This window comes from Notechis scutatus, chromosome Z, assembly GCF_049901735.1.
Source record: "Notechis scutatus isolate UNSWTSFEM ecotype Mainland chromosome Z, rNotScu1.2, whole genome shotgun sequence".
Classification (NCBI taxonomy): domain Eukaryota; kingdom Metazoa; phylum Chordata; class Lepidosauria; order Squamata; family Elapidae; genus Notechis; species Notechis scutatus.
Window position 1 is genome coordinate 140,637,598 of NC_142025.1, and position 18,496 is coordinate 140,656,093.

At 42.2% G+C, this 18,496-nt stretch overlaps 1 protein-coding gene across 1 annotated transcript; it reads right to left on the reverse strand.

The window, feature by feature from the left end:
* Positions 1-2,395: 2,395 nt before the first annotated feature.
* On the reverse strand, positions 2,396-17,902 carry LOC113422514 (cardiotrophin-2-like). The gene is made up of 3 exons (XM_087944962.1): positions 17,654-17,902; positions 16,227-16,369; positions 2,396-4,985 (listed from the first exon to the last, which is right to left on the reverse strand). Exons 1-3 carry the CDS (start codon positions 17,667-17,669, stop codon positions 4,527-4,529), a joined length of 618 nt encoding a protein of 205 aa, XP_087801088.1. The 5' UTR covers positions 17,670-17,902; the 3' UTR covers positions 2,396-4,526.
* Positions 17,903-18,496: the final 594 nt, after the last annotated feature.

Here is an 18,496-nt window from a genome sequence, read left to right on the forward strand (position 1 = left end):
GATTAATTTCTCTCCCATTTAAAAGCAAGCAGCAAAGGGATCAGAAACATGTGTTCTTGAGTATTGCAGAGAACTAGACTAGATGACCTTTCTGATTCCTTCGGACTCCACAAAAGTATGATTCTAGATCCTCTTAGGCAGCAATTCATATCCTGGGACAACTTCATGGAGATCCTTTTTTCAGGCAATGTTGGAACATGAAAGAGAATAGGTTTCATATGAGGCAGCAGCAAAGACCTACATGAAAACTGCAAGAATATTGCTTCCAGTTTTGGCTGAGTTTTGATTCCTGGCCAAAAATAAACAGAATTCTGGCCAAAGATTTAATCCATTCATTTGCCCCTTACATTTTACACCACATTTCTAGGACAACACAGCACACACTGTTGTAGTAATGTGAAAAGTAAATAAATTAATAATGTATAAGCTTTATTAGCAATTAAGGCCCCTTTCACAGAAAAATTAATCCACAATTTATCTGCTAGCTGGCCAACACTGCATTTTACTCCAGTTATGCTAAGTCCTTAAGAAATTCAGTCCTTAAGAAACTTGTGATATTCAAACAGGATAGAACAATTGCACTGACTCTTAGTTCCTTTTAAGTCTTGTTTAACCAGTGATACTGGCCTGGTTGGTACATAATATAAAAACATAAACGAATATTTACAAACATACATCATTGGACTGCATGAAATTCAGACGACATAAAACATACATGTCACAGTGTGACATGTATATGCCCAGATTTAAATACTCATATTCTCTGTAGAGTTGATTTTGCAAGATCAATTCGGCTCCCTCTTTTGTTGAGATTTTAGATACCTGAATTAGGATACAAAAGGCAGATTCTTTGGTACAACACTAGAAACCAGGAGAGTATGAGTTCTAGTTCCACCTTAGGTATGAAAGCTGGCTGGGTGACTTTGGGCCAATCACCGGGAGTCAGTGAATTATAGGGGGCTGCGGTGGCTCGTGTGGTAAGATGCTGGGTTTGCGCACTCAGCAGCTCAGCAGTTCGATTCCCATGAGCGAAGGGACAAGCAAGGAGCTTCCCCCAAGTGCCTACTGGCATTCAAGCGTCCCGCACATAAAGATAACACTGCCTAAAAAAATTCCTTTCACAGAGACAGCCAGCCAGCCAGCCACTTCAGTGATCCCTGGCTAACATGTGCCATACGCTAAATAAATAAGTGAATTCTAGTCTTGCCTTAGTCATGACTGGGTGATTTTGGGCCAGCCTCTCTCAGCCCATGATGTAAAACTCAGACGACAAGCTGGTTGGTCAATTCCTGCAGCAACCAAATGGATCTTGGTTGATCCAAAACAAGCAGATCCTTCAATTACATTAGAGAGAGAAAAATAAGATGCAAAAATCCAGCTAACTCTAGATGGCAGCATCTAGAGTTATGACTTTTTAAAAAACCAACTTTTGATTGCCACCTAGTGGTAATCCAGATACGTACAGCACAGTATTATTTCTCTTTAACCAAAGGCCCAAACCTTCCCCCAAGAAAGACACAGCATGCATTTTAAGATGTGAATTTTTATTATACAAAATAAATTTTTGTGTACAAATGTAGAAAACAAACACTGGGAGATTTCACAGAAGACATAGGTATCAAAAATAGAACATTTTATTTGTTTAAGTTACTTAAAAATGCTGTTTCATGAAGTCAATTCATCTCTACAAATGTGAAAGTCTTAAAATGTAAAGAAAAAAAAACCCAGAGAGCAAATCTGTGCATGAATTTCTCTGGAGAATTCAGTCCTGCGCATTGGTATAAAATGCATATAATCTCTGAATCAGGAAAGAGGTTTATCTGGTATCAGTAACTATAGCTGCAAACATCGAATGATTGAACTCCATTATCATGTAAAGCATGTTTTTTTGTACCATCTTCATTTGCCATTATTTTTCATCCTTTTTTAACATCACACATCATTTTTGGAACAGTTTTAGCTCGTGGTAACTATGCTCCAAAACACCAAAACATCTTTGAGTAAGTAAAGACTTGAGTAAGACTTAAGATAGATAGCAAATCTGTGCATGAATTTCTCTGGAGAATTCAATCCTGCACATTTGTATAAAATCCATATCAACTCTGAAATAAGAGAGAGGTTTACCCAGTATCACTAATTCAAAATCCCCTTCTATCATCTTACATTAAATACTATATAAATAATACATCTAAATATCTCTTTAATATAAATTATTATTATTATTATTATTATTATTATTATTATTATTATTATTATTATTATTATTATTATTATTATTATTATTATTATTATTATTATTATTATTATTATTATTATTGTTGTTGTTGTTGTTGTTGTTGTTATTGTTGTTGTTGTTATTGTTATTATTATTATTGTTATTAGTGTAGCATCATTGCATTTACCTGAAACAGAATGGTTAAAGAATATCATAGACCATAAGTCAAAAAAGTCAAGATGGCAGCCACAATGATATGATTTAAGTCCCACCCCCTTTTTAAAAATATTTTTTACATGCAAAAGGGCAGGGTAGGACTCTGATCGCATGGTAGAGGCCACTAATTTGGCTTTTGGGACCTCTCCGCTTGTCGCACCTCTACACAAAAGAAATTGAAGTAGAGAAAGAGAACGCAAAGGAAATTCACATAATGTGGTCAACTTCTTCTACAACCCACTGAAATAAAAAGTCTTCTAGAAGCCAAGAATTGCTGATCTTGGGATTTAGCAAATGGAATTAATCTTCCATTTAGTCTGTCAACATATGGCCTGCCCTGTGCATTTGTGTAAATGCTAAATTCTTCATCCCTGTCCATGTGGGCATAACCTCAGATGCCATTTGGCTAGCAATAAAACTCAGCCTTCTCCCTGCTATCCATCCGAAGAGTTTGAAAACAACCTCTTAAAATGTCAGTATGAGCTTTCTGCTCATAAGAGAGGTCCGAAAGACTTTGTTACATGTTTGCCTCAAACCTCGATTTGTGACCAATTGCTTAGCAACCATTCAAAGTTATGTCAGATCTCCCCCAAAATACTTACAACCTGGTTCTGAAGTTCCAATGGTCAGGTCCTTCCTTATGGCCACATTTGAAGTGTTCAACAATCAGCCCATATTTATAGCCATTTGCAGAATCGTATGATCAAGTTTTATAACATTTTCTCCAAAACTGGCTCATACTGAACAATTGGATTGCTTAGCAACAGTAGTGGAATTCAAAATTTTTTACTACCGATTCTGTGGGCGTGGCTTGGTGGGCGTAGTGTGGCTTGGTGGGCGTGGCAGGGGAAGGATACTTCAAAATCTCCATTCCCTCCCCACACCACTAACCTGCTTTCCAGCTCCATTCTCTGTGCAGGGTAACCAAAGAAGACTCAGCTGATCTGCTGGGACTTGGGAGGCAGAGAATAGATGTGGGCAGGCCAGTCAGAGGTGGTATTTGCCAGTTCTTTGAACTACTCAAAATTCCCGATACCGGTTCTCCAGAACTGGTCAGAATCTGCTGAATACCACCTCTGCTTAACAACCATAGCATTCATTTAATGACTTCCTCAAAATAGGTCACAAAGTCAAGACAATCATGTGAGTCACACCTTCCAACCGTAATGGGCATGTTGCATTATGGTCTTAAGTCGTGAACTTACGACTATTCATTTACTGACCATTCAAAATTAGAACTATCATCAGTACTAGTAAGGAGTGCTGTTTATCTATCTATTTAGCACTGATGATGTTACCTAGTTAGGCCAATGAAAGCTCAGAGAGCACCAAGGCCTCTCAATGGTGTTACTAACTTAACAACTACAGTAATACACTTTAGAAATGTGACAAGAAAGGTCGTAAAATGGGGGGAGGGGAACTCACTAAATAAATGTTTCACTTAGCAACATAAATTTTGGGCTCAATTGTGGTCGTAATTCGAGGATTAACTATATTGGTAAATCCAGACAGCTGCTCAAATGGGTCCATAATGCCACCATTAGGAAGTAGAATCCCAACAGTTTTGAACAATCTTGCCCTACAGGAGGCTGGCAGTGCTTAAAATGAAAGCCCTTAGAAATCCCTGATCTCTGGTAAATTAAAATATGTGTTTGCCACTGAAAAATTCAGGGTTTCAGTCAAGCTCCACTCTACCAACGCAAGTGACCTCTCCTAAGCCTTATCAAATCAAAAGATGCATGTAAGAGAAGAATTCCAAGGTCACAACTAGCTTCCTTCCTTCAATTATTACACCTCCCCATGCTCCGGAATTGACTGTTAGTAACATGACAAGAGAGCCAATCAGCACCATGCACAGCCAAGAGAGGCAACCAATCAGCTCAGAGCATTCTTGGTTTCTTCTGAAGACTTGAAAACTGGGATTTTTCCAGAGCAGAAGTCTGAGTTAATCTAGCAAGAACATTCCCAGATTAATCCCATTATGATGGGCTTTTCTTCTGCTTGTACCTAAATTCCCTGAGTAATCTGCAGTGGGGTATAAGAAGCAGCAGGGTGTAAGAATTATCTTCCTCTCCCAAAACACTTCGAGTAAGTCTTAAAGAGGGTATTTCTTCACAAGAAGATTAAAATCTCGTACAGTCCGATCAATCCATTGCTTGTATGTGGAGCACACTACGTATCCCCGAACTTTTTTCTCAAAGGTGTTTGTTTTAACCAGCTCCAATGTGAGAGGATCAGTAACAGGTGAGGGTGGGGCCCTCAAGGCAGATATGATGATGGTTAAGTTGTTAACAAGGCCCTGGACCTGCATCTGGGTATATTTCAGCATGTTTAGAAGGCCATCTTTGGTGGGGTTGAGTTCAAACTGATCATCCCAGACCAGTTGCAAAAATTCTGAGATAATGCTATAAGCCTTGTAGTTCTTGTCCAGACGGTCAAGGTCACTGAGGATTCGCCATTCCAGGAAAGAAATGGCAGCCACTGGCACTCCATCATAATTTAGTCCCTGGATGTGGAAATCTTTATCCGTAAATGGACTACCTTGGTGTCTGAGCTGGGAAGAAAAAGAACGATACAGATATCAGGAGAAAACATAAAGTGAGCATGAAACATGTGCAAACCAGCATCTGCATTTCCTGCATCGGATGAGGAGAGCACATCTTTTTTCTTCTATCCTGGCCACTTTTTACAGAGACACAATTGAGACCATTTTAACAAATTGCATCACTGTTTGGTTTGGTGGCAGCAATACCTCAGATAAAAAGTCCCTACAGAGAGTGGTAAGGACAACCAAGAAGATCATAGAAAGCTCACTTTCCCTCATTCAGGATACTGCTTATAAGTGCTATGTGCTTAGAGCTCAAAGCATTGTCAGGGACTCACACATACCCACTTCACGATCTGTTTCTGTTGCTCCCCTCTGGGAGAAGGTTTCGAAGTGTTTCTAGCAGGACTTCCAGATTCTTTAAGGGCTTTGTTTATGCCATTCGTCTGGTAAACTTGCAAGATTTGTTTCACTCGCCATGTACATATATACATCCGAACTAGACTGTGTTGTTTCTCCGTGACATCATGCATATTGTGGGTACATGCACATTTATTTATTTATTTATCTTGTCATATTAATGTTTATATTAGGGGGGGAGACCCTTTGAGAGCTGTAGGCAATGTAATGCTGCTTAATGTATGCTGAGTAGTGTACGTTCAAAGTGACAATAAAGTTATTCTAAGTCTAAGTCTAAGATTGAGTTGACAGCATCGCATATTAACTCCGTTGTCAAATCAACAGGGAAACTATCTTCCGTTCAAGGTCTACATGGTGGGCAGAGCTGGGGAAAGCATTGAGTAGAGCACCTTATGGTCTTTCTCTTACTCTCGCCTGACCAGCAGGCAAGGAGCAGGACAGATGGTTTTATTTAAGGTCTCAAGAACTTTTGCAGACAGCATTTGAAATGAGAACTTTAGAGCAGAGGTCCCTAACCCCCTGGGCCATAGCTCACCACTGGCCTATTCAAATCCGGGCCTCACAAGTGGCAGGCTGATGCATGTGCGAATGCACAGTTCAATTCGCATGAGTGATGCACCCACGTCAGCTCACCACTTGAATAAATTGAGATACACACATTCGTGCAGGCACCAGCCCATTTTGCTCAGCCCAATTCCCTCTGCCCCCGCCCCAGCCAAGCCGCAAAGGTTAGGGAACACTGCTTTAGGGCATCAGATTGTCCATCTTGGCTCCAGAAATGGAGATGCAGGTAACCAGATCTTCAAAACAAGAACTTTTAAAGTAGGAGTCTCCAAACTTGGCAACTTTAAGACTTGTGGACTTCAATTCCCAGAATTCCCTAGCCAGCATGGCTGGCTAAGGAATTCTGCAAGTTGAAGTCCACAAGTCTTAAAGTGTTTGGAAACCCTTGTTTTAAAGCAACTATAGGGGTGAGGTCTTTCTCACATCCTTCTCACTGCTGCCACCAGAAGAGATTATTTTCTTGGTTATGGTTTGGGCTCCCCTGAGAACATATCTCCACAATTTAACCTTGATGCTAGTCCTAATTCCATCCAGAAGATTTCCCTTTTGATGTAGACGTAGTATCAAATGGACATCAGAACAATAGTGTTTGTGCATGGAGACCCAGTGAGATAAAAACATACAGGTAGTCCTAAACTGGTGACACTATTGACTCCAAAATTTCTGTTGCTAAGCTGAACGAAGTGAATTTTGCCCCATTTATGACCTTTCTTACCACCGTTGTTAAATGAATCAAGTTAGTATCATGGTTGTTGAATGAATTTGGCTTTCCCTGTTGACTTTGCTTTTCAGAAGGTCTCTGGAGGTGATCACATGATCCCAAGACACTGCAACCATTATAAATATGAACCAGCTGCCAAGCATCTGAATTTTGATCACATAACAGTGGGGATTCTGCAATGGTTGTAAGTGTGAAAAAGTCATTTTTTCAGTGCAGTTGTAACTTCAAACAGTCACCAAATGAACTGTTGTAAGTCGAGGACTTTATGTCTACAGAGAGATCAAAGTTGAAGTCCACAAGTCTTAAAGTTGCCAAGTTTGGAGACCATATGCACCAAGTTTGGAGACCGTAATATGCACCAAGACAAATTCCTTATGTATCTAATCACGCTTGGCCAATAAAGAATTCTATTCTATTCTATTCTATTCTATTCTATTCTATTCTATTCTATTCTATTCTACTCTACTCTATTCTATTCTATTCTATTCTACCGTATTTACCGGAGTATAGAGCGCATCGGAATACAAGCCACACCCACTAAATTTTAAAAGAAAAAAATATTTTTACATATATTAGCCGCACCAGACTATAAGCCGCAGATATATACGTTGTGAAATGAGATATTTACACAGAAAGAGAATAATGCTCTTCACATGCGGCCAGACGTCTCCAACGTCTCACCATTGATTCATTAACACCAAGCTTACGTGCAGCAGCTCTATTTCCTTCCGGGATAGACAGATCGATTGCTTTCAACTTAAAAGCTGCATCATATGCTTTTCTTCGTGTACTTTCCATGATGAGGGTGTGAAAAATATTTTGTGTTCGTGCGTGTCATGCTGCTTGCATCGAGTGCACCAAAAACTACCGGTAGCATCTTCTTCTTTGCATTGACCTCTTGCATCTGTCACATTTTTGCACCCCCTGATGGCAGTTAGCGAAGAAAAATCTATAGATAAGACTCATTGTTGTACAAGCCGCAGTGTTCAAAGCGTGGGAAAAAAGCAGCGGCTTATAGTCCGGTAAATATGGTATTCTATTCTATTCTGTTCTGTTCTGTTCTACTCTACTCTACTCTACTCTACTCTACTCTACTCTACTCTACTCTACTCTACTCTATTCTCTGGCCCATGTGATTTACTCCGTGCCTCTAAAGGGAATATTGGCAGAAATTATTAGAAAACGCAAAGTTTTCTAAAAATTGAGCAGAAATCTTCCAAAAAATAAGCCTCCAAGGAAAACCATCTCCTTTGGTGTGCTGGTTAAAGTATTAAACTGTCATTGGAGAGACAGTGATTTTAATCAATTCTCAGTTATGAGTGCTCATGGGGCAACTTTGAACTGTTCTCCTTCTCTATGTCCAGCCCATTCACTCTGTTGTGGCTGTAGAGCAAAAGAGATGCTCTTGAGACAGAGCTAGGGCCATTGACTTTTGAGCACCTAACCAAAATGCAGAGTAAAAATCTAATTTTAAAAATAAACAACATCAATGGGCCCGAAATGCAGGGCACTTGGTTTTCCATGTGTTCTTGGCAAGTGTGTGTGTATGTGTCCTCTGTCAGTTTCTAGGATGTACAATGCAGCCACTTTGTTGAAGATAAGCCAATACAAGCTGGCTGGATGCTCAGTCAAAGGCCCCCAAGAACTCTTAAGCTCACTTTGTACTGACTGAAAAACTTAATATACAAGTAGTCCTCAGCTTACAACACAATTGAGCCCAAAATTTCATTTATTAAGTGTGTTTTGCCACATTTTACGAGCTTTCTTGAACACAGTTGTCAAGTGAATATCTCTCCAATATCTAAGCAGATACTGGAGAGCTGCTTCTTATCACCCCTAGTCCTTCTTTTCACTAAACCAGACCCAGGGTGTCAAACTGAATTTCACTGAGGGCCTCATCAAGGTTATGTTTGACCTCAGGGGGGCCCAGGGAGGAGGCCCAGCTTGATATCACTCGTATCGGGTGGGGGGGCTGTGTTTCAGGGGCAAGCTTTGTTTTTCGGCTGTGACGGCCCCCTGTAACCCTCTGCCAGCGAAAACCGAGTTTGGAAGGGCTACATGCGGCCCTTTCGAGCTCAATTTTTGCTGGCAGAGGCACCACAGGCTGGTCCTTTGCTCTCTCCAAAGCGGCCCCACAGGCCAGATCTAAGCACCCTGCGAGCCGGATCCAGCCAGCAGGCCTTCAGTTTGACATTTCTGAATGAGACATGCTCAATCCCTGCAACCGTTCTTCATATGTGTTAAGGAGGGAGGAGCCATCAAGGCAAGAGTCATCCTTTTGAAGGAACTGGGGCAGTGGTGGGATTCAAATTTTTTTACTACCGGTTCTGTGGGCGTGGCTTGGTGGGCGTGGGGTGGCTTGGTGGGTGCGGCTTGGTGGGTATGGCAGGAAAAGGACACTGTGAAATCTCCATTCCCACTCCACTCCTGGGGGAAGGAAGGTTACTGCAAAATCCCCATTCCCTCCCCACCCCACTACCCTGCTTTCCAGCTCCGTTCTCCTGTGCAGGGCAACAAAAGAAGACCTAGCCAATCAGCTGGGACTCTGGAGCAGAGAAGAGACGGGGGCGGGGTCAATCAGAGGTGGCATTTGCCGGTTCTCTGAACTACCCAAAATTTCTGCTACCGGTTCTCCAGAACTGGTCAGAACCTGCTGAATACCACCTCTGAACCAGGGCCTTAGCCAAACCCCAGTGATGTTGATTTCAGAAACCCAAGTCTTATTCAAAATTCAGTCTCCTCTTCCCACCCAAATGCCCTGATGACCTTTGCAGATCTCCTTACCTTACTTTTCCTATATCTTCTTCTTGGGATTGCAACGAGAGACACCCACCCCCTACTATCAACATGAAGATCTGAGATGGGGCCAAACTGACATGGTTGCAAACCTACCCTCGCTACTGCCACAGCTGTTAAGTGAGCCATTGCAGCTGATAAGCTAGTAACCTTGTTGTTAAGTGAATCTGGCTTCCCTACTGACTTTTCTTGTCAAAAGATCGCAAAAGCGATTCACATGACCTTGTGACTGTCATCTGCACTTCTATAACTATCTGGTTTGGCTCTGCAACCCAACAAGACAGACACAAACTTCAATGGATAGTTAGAACTGCAGAAAAAACAATTGCTACCAACCTGCCTTCCATTGAGGACCTGTATACTGCACGAGTCAAAAAGTGGGCTGTGAAAATATCTACAGACCCCTCACATCCTGGACACAAACTGTTTCAACTTCTACCCTCAAAATGATGCTATAGGGCACTATACAACAGAACAACTAGACACAAGGACAGTTTTTCCCGAATGCCATCACTCTACTAAAAAACTAACTCCCACAACACTGTCAAATTAATTACTAAGATGTATTACTATTCTTCTTCTCATCCTTACTAGTACCTATCTCTTCTCACTTATGGCTATATCCATGTTGCTTGTATTTTTACAACTTATATTGTTTTATTGTTTCCTAGTATGATTTGATTGCTTATTAGTATCCTATGAATATCACTAAGTATTGTATCTTATGATTCTTGATGAATATATTTTATTTTTTCTTTATGTACACTGAGACCATATGCACCAAAGACAAATTCCTTGTACGTTCAATCACATTTGGCCAATAAAGAATTCTATTCTATCTATTCTACTGGTACACAGCAATGGTCATAAGTGTGAACCAGTTGCCAAGCATCTGAATTTTGATCACATGATCATTGAGGATGCTTCAAAGGTCATAACTGTGAAAAATGATCGTCAGTCACTTTTTTCAGTGCCATTGTAACTTTGAACAGTTAGTAAGTGACTTCCTGTACTGAAGGTCTGCAAAAGCTACCAGGAAAATGTCCAGGAAAATCTACAGAGTCTATTCCCCCTACACACACACACACACACACACACAGAGAGAGAGAGAGAGAGAGGTCTACTTCAAGATGGGATTTCCAAAAGTTTAATTTTTTATTTATTGCGAGCAAACTATCAGGATGTGGATGCCTGCTTTGTCACCTCTCAGTAATGTTGGGGAGAGGTTATCCATCCATCCCAGCCTCTTCATCCCTTAGGAATTCCTCGTAGGGGAGGCTGAAGGACCCAGAAAACAGATCTCTGGTTGTTTCCCAGACCACTCAACCACAGTTCCACCTTGAGCAATTACATGGATACTGCAGGCATCTTGGCTGGCTGCCTAGGCCCAGGTTGTAAGGTTGTAATGACCTCACTCTGTCTGGCATGTGAAGCCTGGGCAACTTGAAGAAGTGAGGCATGGGAAATAGCTGGGCACCCAGCCACTCTCTGCGGGATGAAAATAATGCCAATTGAATGGGGTGGGTGGGGGGGGTGGAACAGGTTTCTCTCCCCCTCCTTCCGATCGTGTTGCAAAGCCAAGGCACCCTTAACAAGAACAATAGGCTGGTGACAACCAGCCTTTCTTGGCTGGCTCTGATGGTGGCAATAACACATTGGCTCTGGATTCGGCCAAGGCATGAGGGTATAGGAGTTTCTGCCTTCTCTGAAACCTATCCAGGATTTTACTCCTGCGGGTAACCCTTGACATACAACCATTCGTTTAGGGCAGGGGTCCCCAAACTTAGCAACTTTAAAACTTGTGGACTTCGACTCCCAGAATTCCTTAGGCAGCTATGGTGGCTGGAGAATTCTGGGGGTTGAAGTCCACAAGTCTTAAAGTTGTCAAGTTTCGAGACCTCTGGTTTAGGGACCGTTCAGAGTTATAACAGCACTGGGAAAAAGCGACTTGAGCAATTTTTCACACTTATGATAATTGGTAGCTACCCCATGGTCATTTGGGTCAAAATCAAGATGCTTGGCAACTGACTCATATTTATGACAGTTGCAGGGTCCCGGCACCATGCAATCACCAATAATAGAATAGAATAGAATAGAATAGAATAGAATAGAATAGAATAGAATAGAATAGAATAGAATAGAATAGAATAGAATAGAATAACTTTATTATCACTTTGAATGTACACTAATCTGCATGCATTAATGTGAAATTTCGTTGCATAGAGGTCTCAAAGGGTCACCCCCTTCAATATACACCACCTTTGGTGACCTTCTGACAAGCAAATTCAATGGGGAAGCCAGATTCCCTTAACAACCATGTTATTAACTTAACAACCATAGTGATTCAGTTAACAACTGTGGCAAGAAAGGTCGTACAATGGGGCAAAATTCATTTAACCACTGTCTCACGTAGCAACCTATATTTCAGGCTCAATTGCAGTTGTCAGTCAAGAACTACCTGTATTCCTTCGCTTGATTCAATCAACCAGAGGTCTAAACTTTGCCCGCAGCCCTATTATTTCTGACATAACGCAAGATTGGTCCTACTGACATTCTGGAAGGAGGTAGACGTTGGCTGGAGACCAGCTTTTAAGCTGCTTGAGGTCCTCATGTCCCTTCAGAGCAGCCTTCTCCAAAGGTGAGCATGAAACATGCTTTCCAACACAACCTCTATCTCTCAGATCTCTTTGTGTGATATTTGGGCACCACAACAAAAGAATGCTGCCTGCTTTCTGATGTCACAAGACGCATTTCATGATTTCAGTATCACTGCGGTCAAGCACAAACACTCCAGAGGTGTGATTTCAATTTCCAGAATTCTCAGGAACTGGTGTTCACACCCAAGGCTGGAGAATGCAAGATTACAGAAGTCCACTTCAGAGCTTGCCAAACTGTAATCTCTAGCTTCCCACTGGATTGCAGTGTAAATTACAGTTTAACAACATAAGAATAGTTGCGTGATCTCCACCACTACTGGGTCAATCCCTTTCTTAGAGTTATTTCCTGACAAAAATGTACTGTGTGTATTGTGCAATCACAGAAGAATTGTTGCTTTTTATAATTCAAGTAGGGAGCACTTGACCCAACAGTTCCTTGTGCTGTCACTCAAAATTCATGCTAGAGCTAGTTTCTCCTCTTTTTCTTCTGATAAAAAGAAAGATGGAAGAAACAGTGAGAAAACATTTTGCTATCTTGCACCCAACCTCTACTTAGTGTGGAAGTTGGTAGAGTGAGTCGAGAAACACATGGATTATCTAGACGTAAAGGTAAAGGTTCCCCTCGCATATACGTGCTAGTTGTTTCTGGCTCTAGGGGGCAGTGCTTATCTCTGTTACAAAGGTGAATAGCCAGCGCTGTCCGACGACGTCTCCGTGGCCATGTAGCCGGCATGACTAAACGCTGAAGACGCATGGAACGCTGTTACCTTCCCACCAAAGGGGTCCCTATTTTTCTACTTACATTTTTACATGCTTTTGAACTTCTAGGTTGGCAGAAGCTGAGACAAGTAAAGGGAGCTCACTCCGTTACACAGTGGGATTTGAACCACCAAACTGCCGAACTTTCTGATCGACAAGCCTAGCATCTTAGCCACTGAGCCACCGTGTCCCTTGGTATCTAGACATATGGCAGCACATAATACTCAGTCTGGACACAGGACTGAAACTATATTGCTTATCCTCATGGGTGACTTGTGACAAAGCTTAAAATCTGCGTTTCTCAACCTTAGCAACTTTAAGATGCCTGGAGAACACACTGGTTGGGGAATGCTGGAAACTGAAGTCCAGATACCATAATTGCTAAGATTGAGAAATACTAACTTAGATGATAGGCTCCTGACCATCCTTGTCTTCAGGCGTGGGATGCCACCTGCCTGCCCGGGCTCTAGGCTATCCTTTATTCCCTGCTTCTCCCTTCTCAGCTGCTTTGTGCAGCATAGCTGAGGTTGAAAAAGCTGGAAACAAAAGGATTTTCAAACGCTGCGCACCCACGCACACCGCTTGTCAGCTGTCCAGGCGGCACAGCTGATGATTTCTTGCAAACGCTGCACACACGCATGTTATGATTATCCGCAGTTCAGAAAACCAGCAAATTGCTCCACTGGCTGGCCCCGCCCCTCCCTGCCCACTCACTCCTTACCTGGCATGCGAGCCATCCAACTTGCCTGGTTTGATAAGTTGCTATTTTTCCTTTTTTTTTTTTTTCCGGACCGGGAGATTTAGATTAGCTAGAAAGCAGGAAATCCTTGGATTTCTTGCTTTCTAGCTAATCTAAAAGCAGAGCTGAACCTTTCCTTAGGGCTGAAGCTTTCCAGTGCAGACTCAGGTAGCCGATTGCAGATAGATAGATCTCTAAGTGAGTCTGTAATTCTGTGAGCAACTGAATCTGCCTGCCTGCTTTGCCTGCTTTTGGGTAAAAGTTTCTCTTTTTTATAAAAATAAATAAATATTTACATACAAGCCATGCCCACCCAGTCATATGACCACCAAGCCACACCCACAAATTAGGCCACACCCACAGAACTGGTTGTTAAGAAATTTGAATCCCACCCCTGCTTGTCTTGTGGACCTCTCAGTGGTTTTTGGTACTGTTGATGACAGTACAGTATGCTCCTGTACCACCTATGAAGGTTGGGGCTTGAAGTTGCCATTTTACAACCTTCCTGAGTGAAATGTTCAAGTTGGTTATCAGCAAGAGAAGAACCCACTTAAATGCTCCTCAGGGTTCATTCATCTTCTTGCTCCTCTTTAACAGCCACTGGGAAGCATCACCCACCAATATGGAGTGAGGTCAGAGGTGATATTCAGCCAGTTCTGACCAGTTCTGGAGAACCGGTAGTGGAAATTTTGAGTAGTTCAGAGAACCGACAAATACCACCTCTGCCTGGCCCTGGCCCCATCTATTCTCTGCCTCCTGAGTCCCAGCTGATCGGCTGGGTCTTCTTTGGTTGCCCTGCACAGGAGAATGGAGCTGGAAAGCAGGTTAGCGGGCTAGGACAAGGAATGGGGATTTTGCAGTATCTTTCCACACCCACCAAGCTGCACCATGCCCATTAAGCCACACCCACAGGACCAGTAGTAAAAAAAAATTGAATCCCACCACTGAGTGAAGTGTCACCAATCTGTCTTCAAATTATATCCAATAATAAATCTCCACTCTGGATCAAAAGAAGGGTGTGGAATAAGTCTTGACCCAACATTTGGAGACTATGAGGTTCTGAAAGGCAGGCTTTGATTCATTCCAAGGAAGCGGAGGTGGATATTTATTTAGAAACCCTCTAAATCTGGGATTATACTATCCTGGACTCTCAACAGGATGGTGCTCACCCCATGGAGAAGACACCTGAGGTCCTAATGGCCTCAGCACCACTGCTGAAGACCCTTTGCTCAGCTGAGGCTAATGCATTGATTATGGCCGCATCTGGGATGAGACGTAGTTATCATCTCCTATATAGATTACCACAATTTGCTCTATATGGGGCTGCCCTTGAAGACTATCTAGCAACCAATAGATGCAAAATGCAATGATCCAGATGCATGCCAAACACTCTTGTTATGTCATACAACAAGAACTAGGCAATTACTAAGATGCTTCCAAGTTTAAGTCAAGATCCTGATTATCTTCCATAAAGCTACATCTGGTTCAAGATCTTGGTACCTTCCAGACCATCCTCTAGAATTCTGTCCATTCAGTCTACAGAATGCCAATTGGAGATCCCTTGCCAGCAAGAGTTTCAGTGAGAAGAGTCCAAAAGCAGGCATTCTTTAGAGAGATATCTTGCCCCTATGACAAAGAAACTCCAATTTTGTTCCTCTGGATGGCCTTTGGGACTTGGATGCTGATGCCAGGAATATGCACTTACTAATCTTATTAAATTATGCACTGCATTTTTTTTAAAAAAAGCATATTATTGCATTTTATTGTTATTACAATTGTATTGGCTACAGAGAGTTATTGCTTTTGAACACTCATTACAATTGCTTTGATTGAAGCAGTTTATAAATTGCAGCAGAATGGGTCTGGCAGAGAATAGGCTTTTTAAAAACATGTATTTAACCATCACTGCTGAGCAGTGATTTTTTTCAAATGGTCTCATCTTTCATATTAAGGAATTTTGCAGGATATAAATCAGGGAATTCATCATAAAATTTATGGTGGGCACACTTAATATAGGCAGTCCTCAACCTACGACCACAATTGAGACCAACATTTATGTTGCTAAGGGAGAAATTTGTTAAGTGAGTTTTGCCCCACTTTATGACTTTTCTTGCCACATTTGTTAAGTGAATCATTGCAGTTGTTAAATTAGTAACCCGGCTGTTAAGTGAATCTGGCTTCCCCATTGACTTTGCTTGTCAGAAGGTCACCAATTGCCTAGCATCTGAATTTTGTTCACATGACCATGGGGATGCTGCAAAGGTTATAACTATGAAAAACGGTCATAAGTCACTTTTTTCATTGCCATTGTAACTTTGAATGGTCACTAAGTGAACTGTTGTAAGTCGAGGACTGCCTGTACAAACAGGTAGGGCGGCTGTTCTGTTCTCTCGGACTTAGCATCAATTGAGGATGTCACCTATTAAACACCAAGCAAGGCTCCTTTGTTCCAGTGGGCGATCTTTCTTGAGAACAGAATCCATTTCCAAGAAAAGTTTGGGTTTCCCCAAAAACATTTATGGACCCCTCCCCCGATGCAAAAACCTATGCAACCTGCTTAAGGTCTCCCGATCTTTCAGGATAAAATGACTTACGTAGGTCTCAAGGAGGATGGAACTATTGCCTTTCAGGTGAGAAGCCAGGTTGAAGGTTTGGTGGATGGCAGTGTTAACAGAACCGTCCCTTTCAGGAGAGACAACGTGGACCAGGCTTGCACAAATTAGGCAGAGGCTTGTAACTGGAAAAAGAAAAAGGAAGAAAACCTTCTGAATTTGCATCAGACTTGGTGGACCTTCGAAGGCTTCCCTTTCTTGGATGAACCATTGCCAACCCATGTGTTTGCCCTCTTCAATAAGGCTTATCTTTATGATTTCCCAGATCATCAAAGGACAAAGGAAGGTACTCAGAGAAGGCCAATGAACCAGTGACAATTGAAAGAAGGAATAACAGAATAACAGAGTTCAAAAGGACCTTGGAGATCTTCTAGTCCAACCCTCTGCTCAATCAGGAAACCTTATACAATTTCAGACATATAGATGTCCAATCTCTTCTTTAAAAACTCCCATGATAGAGCACCCACAACTTCTGAAGGCAAGTCGTTCCACTGACTAATTGTTCTAACTGTCAGGAAATTCCTCCTTAGTTCTCGGTTGCTTCTCTCCTTGATTAGTTTCCACCCATCGCTTCTTGTCCTGCCCTCAGGTGCTTTGGAGAATAGCTTGACTCCTTCTTCTTTGGGGCAACCCCTGAGATATTGGAAGACTGCTATCATGTCTCCCCTTAGTCCTTCTTTTCATTAAATTAGACATACCTGCAACCATTCTTCCTAAGTTTTAGCAACCATTCTTCATATGCTTTAAGGATGGAAGAGCCATAAAGGGTCCACAAGAGAGCCATCCTTTTGAAGGAACTTGAGCCTTAGCCAAGCTCCAGTGATGCTGATTTCAGAAACACAAGTCTTGTTCAAAATTCAGCCTCCTCTTCCCACCCAAATGCATCCCCTCCTGATCTTCTTTCTCCTATATCTTCTTCTTGGGATTGCAATGAGATAAACCTCCCCCCAACAACAGGAAGACCTGATATGGGGCCAGACTGACATGGTTGCAAACCCACCCTCGCTACTCCACTCCAACCATGTTGCCTCATGAGGAACAACCTCGTTCCCTAGGAAATGTGAGACCACAAGTTGGTGAATACAGTTAACGTGCAGCAACAAATTGTCAATGCTTTTGCTTATATTTTAGGCTTATCCTCACAGGGAATCACCTGGGAGGGTCACTTCCAAATGTTTCAGCATTTACATCTCAAGTAACAAAGATTCAATTAAAAACTGGGTTTTTCACCTTCTTCATCAAAGAAAAGAAAATAACAATAGACACCCCTCATCTTAAAGATACCAACTCTATCCCAAACAGCAGGGTCACAACATTCTTCAGAGTTTTCCACCTGCTCCCCAAAGAATTCTCAATTTCCCCCCACCCCCAGATTTGTCAGTCTCAAACCGACCATCCTGAAGACTTACCCAAGCACGGACTCATGACTAGCTTTCAAGAAAAGTTGGCCAACGTCTTGAGTCCCTGACAAAGACCAGTTCCTATCTGTCACCCCCTAATGGTCGATGAAGGTATATCTTCTTCCAAAAGGAAAAAAAAACTTTCTGAGTGAAAGATGCTCAGGTGCCTTTTTTCCTCCTCTTTGTCCTCTCCCCCCACCTCTTCTCTTTGGACTCGGAGCTGCTGGAGGAGATGGCAGCTCGTGATTGGGACATGAGTTTCCAAGAGTCAGCTCTTTATAAACAGTCCCCAAGGTGTTATCCCCTCTGAAATTTCCCAGCCCTTGGTCCCTCCCCTCGGTAGCAAACACTCCCACTTCAAAAAAAAAAAAAAAACCGGGGGTGGGGGAAAATAGCCTCATTCTTCCTTCTAGCTCCTAAAACAGGAGAGCGGGGGGTGCCGGCAGAGATGCGAAGGTGTGTGAGAAAGGGTGGGGCCGCTAGTGAAAGCTGTTGAATTTCCTGGACAGGTGAGAAAGAAAGGAAAGGCACACACGAAGATGTTTGGAAGGGCAGATTATTTCACCTCCAGGTAGCTAGGAGCTGTCAAACAGATGGGATGCTGCAGGTTGCTTTAGCAAGATTGGGTCCTCTTAGGCTTTGGATGCTCCAGGCAGGTGCTGAGACCTAAATGCTCAGGACAACCAATCCTAGCCTTTTGCATTGCCTTTTTCCTTTCTTTTTCTTCTTTACTTTTTTAAAATTACATTATAGAGTATAATAAAATGCAAAGTGCAAAAGTAAATAGAAGAACAGTGGGGGGTGGGGGTAAAGGGGGAAGAGAAGTGAGGAAAGATAGAGGGGTGGGGAGAA

Coding starts and splice junctions, on each gene's coding strand:
- LOC113422514 (XM_087944962.1), bottom strand. Junction 4,986..16,226: donor CCATCCTCCTTGAGACCTAC/GTAAGTCATTTT, acceptor TTTTCTTCCCAG/CTCAGACACCAAGGTAGTCC.